We start from the raw sequence: 10,339 nt of genomic DNA, 5'->3' as shown, positions 1-10,339 counted from the left end.
GTAGGGTTGAACTCGATGATCTTTGAAGCCTCTTCCTCTAAGATTCTGTGATTCTATAATAAGGAAGTTCTCACATTAAAAAACATTCGGCATGTATTCCATTTAAGGAAGAATGTGCAGCTTACTTAACAGCCTCCATTAGGTTCAAGTACTTCCAAGATTTAAGAGCTAGTACATGACACATCCTACTGTAGCTGCAAGAAATTTTTCTGTGTCCAAAATGATTAAAAAGCATTTGCATAAATGAAATCCCTTAAATCCATTACAGATAAAATACCTGAAGTACCTTTTTTTTCTATTTTTTCCTTCTTTTTTTTTTCTTCATCTTCACTTTTAGTTTGATCTTTGGAACCAGGAGATGATACAACTGCTGTAGGTTGTGGAACATCATCTGAAAACGAAGCTGTAGAAATGGTGGTACCAGAAGGAACTGCGATCTGCTTTACTAAAAATCAAACCCACAAGAAATTAGAAGGAGTACCAGAACTTTGAACACTGACATTCAAAGTTTCCAACATAAATGAAAAAGTAGACAGAACTGAAAATTGTTCTCAAAATATCTAAACCACAAGTGCTGAGTAGTAAAGCACAACATTAGAAAACACATTTCAGAACTCAATCTATATATGATTATTAAGATCAGTTAAGAACAAAGCATTTGACTGCACATTTTTTAAATGGGAAAATGTGCTCAATACAGGAAAATATCTAAGCAAACACCACCACTTCTTGTAGTTTATTTCAATGCCTAGTTATCTTTCCTACCCTTTTTCCCATTTGAGTTTGCCTAGTTTCAGAGTTGCAGACTAACAGACAACAGAGAAATATAAACTGGGGGTTTGGTTTAGTACACGAAAGGGCTTTATTGATGCCCAAAGGAGAACAAGAATTCTCTATATTCACAGAATATTAATATTTTTGAAGACTGAATGTGTTGTTTTACCATTAAAACATTCAGCACAGTTGAATGCTAGCATTTAGCTACACTGGGTACTGTCTCAAACAACTGGCAATACTGACATCATGGGTAAAAATAGCAACAGCTGTTGAGGGCAGAAAAGGCTTTTTTCAGTAATAATTTTTAAAGACAACATGCTGGATCTGAAACACTTCATGTTTGTTTTTTTTCCCCTTCCTTTTTAATGTGAAGTATATATGATGGTGCAAGCTGAACCTACATAAAGGAGTGCAAAATAAAAAGTGCAATGGAAGGCTGGTCTTACTACAGCATGGAATCACAAATACAAAACACATTATTTCTAATTTTACATTACCACAGTTTTTCTAGTAAATCTCTGACCATCTGCACCTTGAACTATGGCTTGAATTTTCATAGTGATTTTTCAGTCATGCTATATTAAATACTCAAAGTATCAAGAAGCAATTTCTAAGGTATTATGAGGAGTCATTGTCATCAGTCAGATTCAGGGCTTATTATACAAGGCATTGTACAAAAAAATACAAAGAACTAGTTCTATGTCTGATTAAGTTTGGCACATGTACCTGTCAGGCTCACAGCTTATGAAATTGCTGAAATTAAGTAACTTGTCCTAGGCACAGAACCTGGAAAATCCAGAATTTGTAAGAAATGCCACAGAATCACATACAGAAAGCTAAAAATCAAGACGAATTAAGATAGTTTTGATCATATTTTGTGCTAACTACATCTATGTTGTATGAGAACAGGACTTTTGTCCCCACCTCCATTTCGAATTTCTGCCTGAATCAGCTCCTGTTTCAGCCCTTCAATTTCTTTCTTCAGTTTAGCATTTTCTACACGCAGCTTCTTCTCTTCTCGGAGAGATGCCTGCAAGACTAGAGTTGACACATTAAAGCCGACAGGTGTCAATAACTAGCAGTCATCACTTGGCAAACACAGGTTTTGATATTAAAGAAGAGTGAAACATGGTGACCCAAACAGCAAAAATGTAAGAACTTTCAACGATTGTATCACCAAAAGTATTTTGGTTGTTTTTGTTGTTAAAACAGCCATTCTTCCAATACCTATGTAATCAAGTTGTCTCTCAATACACTACCTTCTCAGTTCCCTAATGAGAATCACAAGAAAAAACCCCAAGAAACCTATTAGAAAAATACTGAAGATGTTTGTAATACAGAGCATCTTAATTCACTGATACAGTTAAGTGCAAAACAAAGTTGAAGGTATGATAGTCTTAAAAGAGTTTCTCATAGCTGTGAAAAAGCAGTAGCACATTCAGGATAATGCATAGACTCATATTCTTTCCAACTCCCTTTCTCCCTTCAAATGGAATCATGTCCTATCAGATTTCCATAACCTGTTTATGTCATTAATCCTTCCTCATCCATACCTTTTCTATTTCAGAGTAAGCAGCTTCGAAAAAGAAACACCCCACGGACCACAAGACAGTGAAGTGGTGCTACTGTTACTAGGCTTATCTTGGAGGACTTGAAACACTTCAAAGGCTGAGAGCACCAGTGTTCGCCTTTTCTCCTAGGCGCATTTACTGCTAACCACTAACAGGTTTATCATAAGACAGGTAATTTCTTACTAGCTTTTTCCTTGAGCAGAGCAACTTGTTGCTTGAGGTACTCAATAACTTGATCGGCCTCGGCACCCTTCTGCTCCAGTCTGTTCAGCACTGAGTTGTTGGCTGCCATCTTTATGAAAAAACGGGCTAAAAACCTGAACAAACAACAGAATCTGAAATTAATGACTTCTTAATGCAATAACACTACCATCTCTTATCCCATGAAGCAGTCCTCAAACCAGTTGCAGAATAAGATGATGTGCTAAGTGAACAAGTTGGGCTCCCACCTCCTCATGCAAAGCCCAAACAAAAAGCCACGTTAAATGGAATCTGATGTTTGACTGCTGCTTTCAAGTACTTTGAAAGAAAGGCCATTTTTCTTTCCCGGTGCAGACAACATGTTCTTCCTTCATGAAACACAAAAAATTCTACCTTCTCAGAAAGAAAGGTCTGAATACATTGGGAGGGAGAAAAAAAAATAAACGGGCAAAGATTGGACAGAAGAACACTGGAAAAAATGTATTATGCAGATACCAAATTTCATTGAGACTAAGAAAATGGAAACATCCTGCAAAAGTTTCCAAACTTTTCTAATAAACTTATTCAGAATAAACTGAATACTTCATACATTGTGTTTGTGCATATATTAAGAATTTACTATTATTTTACTTTTGTGCAGAATTCATCAGTATTTTTACATATCTCAAATTAAGACAACATTTATTGCAGGTTTACACCTTCAGAGTTATTTTAGCAGCAATTGAGACTGTCTGATTTTGTATCCACTGAAATGGAAGGGCCAGCAGATGGGTAGCAAAGAAGCAGGAAACACAAACAACCACTAAAGGCAAGGGCACAAATAAATACTGTTTAGCCTTCTGGTAGGATATTCACCTTATACTGGGTTTATCTAACATTCCAGAAACTGGCCATGCCTCGTGTACAGCTTTATTTCTTGAAAGCTACCAAATTTGGCCTACTTCCTTCTCTGCAAAGTTTGTGTCTAAACATAAAAGCTCCAATAGTAGCAACAGAGTAATGAAATGCAGTTAGTCACTCCTATCTGCAGCAGATAGTGCTTTTACCTCCCACTCAGTATCTAGATGAAGAAAGAATCTGTACTAAGAGCTGCCTCATCTGTAAATCAAAAAATCTGATTACAGGTGGGAAGAAAAGATCTTTACAAGCAATGGTGATTTCATTCCTGTTAATTTGCCCATCAACTGGAACAAAGGGAAGAATTGGTAAGAAAATGGCAATCCAGACACATGCACTGGCTCCTCAACTTTATGAAAGTCCAAAAACCTGTTCTTGTATCAAATTGGCAGAAAACTTCCCATTTGATTCCAAGATTATTCTAACACTATGATTTAAATCTGGTTTTAGCGTACAAATATTCCCTGTTGGGATTTGCCACAAAAGTCATGCTGAAGATGAAACAGGTTTAAAAAGAACTGAAAGGTGAACAGATACAATCACACTCATGCCAGTGTCAACACACTGCTTTTGCTGCATTCAACATATATTTTATATCTCATCTTATATTACACATAACTCAATTCTCCACAGCTATATATCTAAAACAAACAAAAAAACCCACAAACCCCACCACCAAAACAACGAAACAAAAACCACTCAAACTCCAATTAATCAGGAATAATGTACTTAAAAGTTCTGTAAGTAAAATTCACAAAGCCAGAGAGAGGCAAAGTAGTCAGATCACGCATGGGGTATATTACTCTTGCAAATGTGGTGCAGGAACCAACATCCTGCCTTCTTTGCAATGTAATACAATCAAAGTCTGCTTTACATACACTGTTTCACTTAAATATGTAAGAAGAGTATCACTGTCATCACACCTTCCACTCACCCACAAGAGATTATTCTTTTAAAAGAAAGAAACTCTCATGGAACAAATAGCAGTAAAATCATCTCTCCAGGACAATTAAATTGGTTTTTATATCAAATTAATCTCTGCTAATAAGAAAATAATTTTGTTTTCATGGGCAGACTGAAAACAGAGGGTTTTTAAAAGGGAAATAGTGATTCCAATAAGTTACTAATTTAGATGTCAAATGGAAACAGACATAGAACTATTATGGCACAACACAGCATAATACAAAGCCTGGGATATTACTGTCTGCATACCAGTAAGATTTCTTGCAAGCTACAAATTCTCTCAGGGAAACACAATACTAACAGTGGAAACTTTGCCAACAACAACAGAAACGCTACTAAAACTTCAAAGTGAATAGAATTGGTACATTTTATAGATTTTAGCCAAGTTGGCTAATGAACTGAAGATCTGGAAATGAAGTTACATGATTACAATGAGTAGACGTTTTCCCATTTGTCAAATAAATTTCTGCAAAGCAAGTATTGTAACAATAACACAAAGGAATAGGTATTTCCGATGCTAAGACACAAAGGCAACAGGCTGAAAAGAACTGCTGCACAGGCACAGGAACACATACAGCAGAGTGGTAAAACTGTATCTAAAAAAGGCACATTAAAATAAAAAAAAAAAAAGAGTAGTAAGTCCCACCCTTTATTATAAACCAAAACACATTAAAAAAAAGTAGAACTGTAGCAATCAAGGGCTAGAGTCAATCATTTAATTTTTTTTTTAAAAACCTTTCCTCTATTTCCTTGCCCTCTATTATCCTGACACCCTCCCATTTTACACACAAAAAACCAAACCCTCAAACAACCAGCTCTTATTGGTGATACACAGACTAAAAACAGGAAAGAAAACCAGAAATAATATAGGTTAAAAAACAGCCTCGTATCTTATTTCAGCTACATTCTGACCTGTTTTGGAGAAAATGTTCTGAAGGCCAACTGAAAGTAGGGTGACTTTCTACAATTGTATCTAAAGAGCTGCTTTCCCTTCAAACAAAAAATAGCTTGGAAAAACAGACACAGAGGAGTTATATTCAGACCTTCTGACCAGGATAACCTCCTGAGGTTACCTGGTTGCTTAGCTAAGGGACACTGTTTAATCTCAGACCTCTGAGGGCTGCTTTGTTACCTGCAAGACACTCAAAACCACTCCAAACCCAACTGCTCCACTGAATGGAACTCAATGTTTAAATGAAGTCCTGCAGCTATTCATTAGGTTACATATCAACACATAAAAGATCACCAGTTTCTCATCATTCTACTTGCTGACTGAGAGAGTTGCCTCTCTTTTTTTTTAAACAGAAAGCATTGCCTCCTGTGGTCTAGGTAACTGCAGTACCCTCACAGGAGAAAACAGGCATTATTCCACTTTGTTGCTCAAGAACACGTCATGTGGAAGTGTTCCTAAAGTGGCAAACTGTCTAAAATGAATCAGGACTTCTCATATAGGAAAAGTTACATCAACATTTTACATATTTACAAATACTGGTTTATCAGCATTGACCTTGACCTTAGATGTATCTGGATCAAAAAGTAAACACACAAAACATGCTAAAAACATAAACCTCGTTGCAGCTTAACTCTTCAATATTAATACTTTCTGTTTTTAAAAGCAAGAAAAAGCTAAAATCAACACAAAATTAAAAACAAAATTTAAAACAAACTCTAAAAATTAGTTTTGGAAACTATCCATAGTCTGAACATGGAATGAATTACTTTTCACTATTGGAAAACCAATCATTAAACAAAAGAAAAAAAAAACAGAAATTGGAAGGCAACTGATTCTCAAAACCTAAAATAATTAGCTCTGAGCATTCATATTTCCAGCTGGAGGTTTTACAAAGCTCAGTACTTCCAAATTCTGAGCTTTTTCTTGTAATACTTTGTTAATGTCAACACACAAAGAAAGATTACTAACTGCACAGGATCTAACCTGTAGGCTGGTCAGTATGGCTTACTAACAGGAGTTGGAGATCAACGTGTTTTCCACATGTTCATCGCGTACTTTTACGACAGCGATGCAGCTGTACTTCAGCATTATCAATTCAGTAAGTTTTATGACGATGCCTTCGGTGAAATGCATCTCATTTCTTGTTTTCATTCTTTCTCACAGGCCTTAACACAGCATAACCAAATGTATGTCTCAGTTGGTCACCCTGAGCAACAAAAAGTTGCCAAATATTGTCTCAAATGATGCAAAATGAAAGAAAATCACCACAAATGCCTCCTCCTCCTTTCTTCCTCTCCCATATATGCATTAAGTCCTTCACAATAAGAGGGTAAATTTTACAGTAAACCACACCTAGGTAGTGTTCTCTACTGCACAGTGCTTCACTATCCCATCAGTGCTCTTTGATCTGTGCTAGCTAGGGAGGAATCAATATTCCTATTGCAAAGCCAGTCCTACTAATCTTTGACTAAATGCAGATAACAATCACAAAATGGCCCACGTAGCATAAACATGCACCTTACAGAGAACTCCATGTTTATGAATAGCTGCTCACCAACACCTAAGATTTTATTTTCTCCCTATGGGAGAAAAGACTTTCTCCCTACAGGAGAAAATAAAAGTCTGCAAAAGGACATGTTTGCTTTACAATTGAGTTGATCTGTTCAAACTAAAAGTTTGTAATTATGAAACAGAACCAGTGGCTTATTCTAAAAGTTATCAACAACACAAAAGTAATTTCTCCAATACTAACTAAAGTCCAGTAATTCAAATGATAGAAAAACATTTAATGGTAACTCTTCCCAAGCTTTTGGTCTTAAATCTCAAGAAGATCTCAAATTAAACTCCTTTTTCTTTTTTTTTCTTCATGAGACTGCAGCCAACTTGTATAGCAAAGTATTCTACATTCTGTAAAAGAGACAAACACAAGTGATTGTACCAACAATCACTTTGTTTCTGCAAGAAGTATATTTGAAGATTTCTATCTGAGCATCTTTTTTTAGTATGGTCATTTCTGGCAGACAAGCTTACAAAAACCCATAAACATAACAGAATGTGCCATCTCTGCCAGATTCTGCTTTCCTACACTTTGCACTTGTATGAATTGTCAGGATACAGTGAATCAGATTTGAGAATCTCATATCACACCTTATTATTCTGCAAAGTAAGGAACAGTAATTAGCAGATCAAAACAAAAGAAACAGACTGCAACTACGCTTTTAAGCCTAAGTATCAGTGCAACAGTGTAACTTGTCCTGTCTTCTCCTGTCTCAGAGAACTAAGATTCATGCTTTAAAAATCAATTCTCTCTTAAAAGTTTCTCCTAACTTCTGATAAAGAATTCTAGACCTGATGCTGTCAACATCTTTGGATAAGATTTAGAATGACTGATTTGATTTCACATTTTTGTTAAAGAGAGTTAAGGTCTAGTTTTCAAGACCATGAAAATGTAAACTATATAAAAAAACCCAAAATAGGAGAGCTACAACTTATTAGTTTCAAGATCTAGTTTTAACTTGATCATGTCCCTACTTGACTTTAATTAAAGCAAACAAGATCAGAAGCAATTCTCAATTTGCCATTAGGGAGGCAATGGCCTAAAACATTTAGTTACAAATGTGCAAAGATATAGCTCTATTGCTAGGACATTCTGGAAATCAGGTATATTCAGTAAGTTTCATGCACTTATGCATATCAGTACCACAAAGAGTTGGGTATTTCAGTAGTTTTATACCTGTTATACATTGCAAAAGGCAGCCAGAGCTTTTATACCTAAAACATTCCTTCTCAGGAAATGCAATTCTAAAAGATTGTTTCTAGGCTTCAAGAGACAGAAGAATCAGATTTACTTACTGGAAATGCACGTTTTCCACAGTTTTGTTTGTAGACAAATATAATACCTCAATCACAGAATAAAGTAAAACAGGAAACTGTTCACAAACAGGTTGCAAAAAAATGTGCCTGTTAAACCCATATACAAATAGGCTAAGGTATCATTAACAAGCAATACAATGCTGAGAAAGAAAACAGAAGTATCTTGGGTATTAGATACTTTTGCATTGCTTGAGACTACTCAACCTAAATAGAAACCATAGTTTCCTTGCTATAATAGAGCAAAAAAGACATATTGCACCCCACTGCACTTAAATATCATTTCAAGCACACTGAAGAGACATGCACAGATCAGTTGGGATTTAACTACCAGCTCACCTGTCTTTCAGACTTAAGTGTATTGTTAGCTCTGTTAGGGAAGAATGTCAGTTTCCTGAATCCTACATTGTCAAAGTTTACACATTAAAAAATATGGTTTAAGGCCTTAAGCAAATATGTGAAAGTGCTCAAAACGTAGATGCTCACATAGGTCCTTCCACACACACAGCAAAAGGAGATCTACCAAAATGTTTTTGGCAAAATGATGGCAAACAGTTGAAAGGCAACAGTTAGCATGAACAAACAGGACAATTTAAAACAGAACAAAACACATGCAACCAAACCAAACAAAAATCTCTCAAACCTCCCCTCAAACTAAACACTCAACTCTCCCCCAAAAAGAAAAACCATACAAAAGTAAAAAAATCCCCAAAAAAACCAAACAAAAAACAACCTATGACTGTATTTTTTTCAAAATTTGAGCAATATTAAAATATTGCAGTACAAAAAGTAAAATATAGAAATTATTACCAAATTAATTATGATGGAGCCTGATTTTTCGACTCTCAGTACTAGACCAGCAATCGCCTACCAGGTACTAGAAAGGTGGCACTATAAAATATCCAGTGAAATCTTAACTACTGCCCTCATATTTTTCTACAGAATAAATGCTCTCTTTAATATAAGTAGAATGAAACAGCAGCCAAAAATGTAAGAGGGTGTCGTAAAGTGTGGCTATACAGCTCCAGAGACTTACAACTGCAAAAAGATAGAGTTCTGATGTCTTTCTCATTCTCTCCGAACAGTGATTGCTATTACTGGGACTTTTAAAGAGTTGAACAGCTTGATTTTTTTATTTTTTAACTACAACTTATCAAGTATTCGTAATCTACAAGCTTCTGTGTAGTCAGTATAGAAAGCAATTTGCCAAGCAGCAAATTAGTAGGCAAAGTTCTACATTTCTGCCATGTGTTATTTCAACTCACATCCTTGGCACCGAGAGAGTCAGAATAATCACTTTGCAGAGTTTCAAACAACCAAAATGTCTAACACAGTCCATCCAAGTAGCAATGTCAGCTCTATGGAATGATTTGCTAGCTCTGGAGACAACAGTTCAACCCTTCTGGCTGCCAAATAAATCAGGCTCAATCCCAGCTGCAGACAGGTCTTTTAGTAGTCCTAAGAGCCTACCCCTCCCAGTCTTAAAGAGCTGAAAATAGTAAAAACACACAAAACTGAACTTTTTCATATTGAAAAGCATTGCAGCATGAAAGAGAATTTTTTTAACATGTGATGGAACATCACACAACAAAAGGCCCATCCACTGGTACCAATTTAGAGGCAACAGGAGTTTCTTAGCAACGATTATTTTTAAAGAGCCAGACAAGTCTGCCTTGAAAGGGAACAATGTACCAAGTCACAAGCAAGCCACAGCACTAATGAGACAGGCAAAAACCAAATCTGTAAGAAGCCACAAATGAGAAAGACAGACAGTCATGTATTAGAACAAATAAGGTAGAAACATAAGACTTTAAAAGGATTAAGACAAACTTAACTTGCATTAAAATGGATGTCTTGTACCTGTATGGTAGAGATCTCAAGAAACTCAACAGTCAGAAGTAAAAATTATTTCAGTATTTTGTTCAATTTACATTTCAAGACTCTAGTAGATGCCACAGCATATTAATTAATTGCATCATATCTTAACACACCACAGCTGCAACATTCAAAAGGTTAAGAGTATTTGCAGCATCGTTCACGTCCCTGATGTAAACTTGTGTTAAATGTCTATTTGGGGAGAAGTTTCTACTAATGCTTGCCTCAGTCC

At 35.8% G+C, this 10,339-nt stretch overlaps 1 protein-coding gene across 1 annotated transcript in view; it reads right to left on the bottom strand.

Moving 5' to 3' along the window:
* Positions 1–286: 286 nt before the first annotated feature.
* Positions 287–10,339, bottom strand: part of LOC103810879 (aminoacyl tRNA synthase complex-interacting multifunctional protein 1-like) — a gene marked incomplete at its 3' end in the record, with an annotated part of 13,592 nt that continues 3,539 nt past the window's right edge. Inside the window, exons 2-4 of the mRNA XM_009083803.1 lie at positions 2,532–2,665; positions 1,702–1,815; positions 287–445 (exon numbers count right to left, since the gene is read on the bottom strand). Coding sequence (XP_009082051.1) covers positions 287–445; positions 1,702–1,815; positions 2,532–2,640 — 382 coding nt within the window. The remainder of the gene's footprint in view (positions 446–1,701; positions 1,816–2,531; positions 2,666–10,339) is intronic.

The sequence above is a fragment of the Acanthisitta chloris genome, unplaced genomic scaffold (genome assembly GCF_000695815.1).
Source record: "Acanthisitta chloris isolate BGI_N310 unplaced genomic scaffold, ASM69581v1 scaffold1041, whole genome shotgun sequence".
Lineage (NCBI taxonomy): Eukaryota > Metazoa > Chordata > Aves > Passeriformes > Acanthisittidae > Acanthisitta > Acanthisitta chloris.
This window is presented reverse-complemented; position numbering and strand designations above follow the sequence as displayed.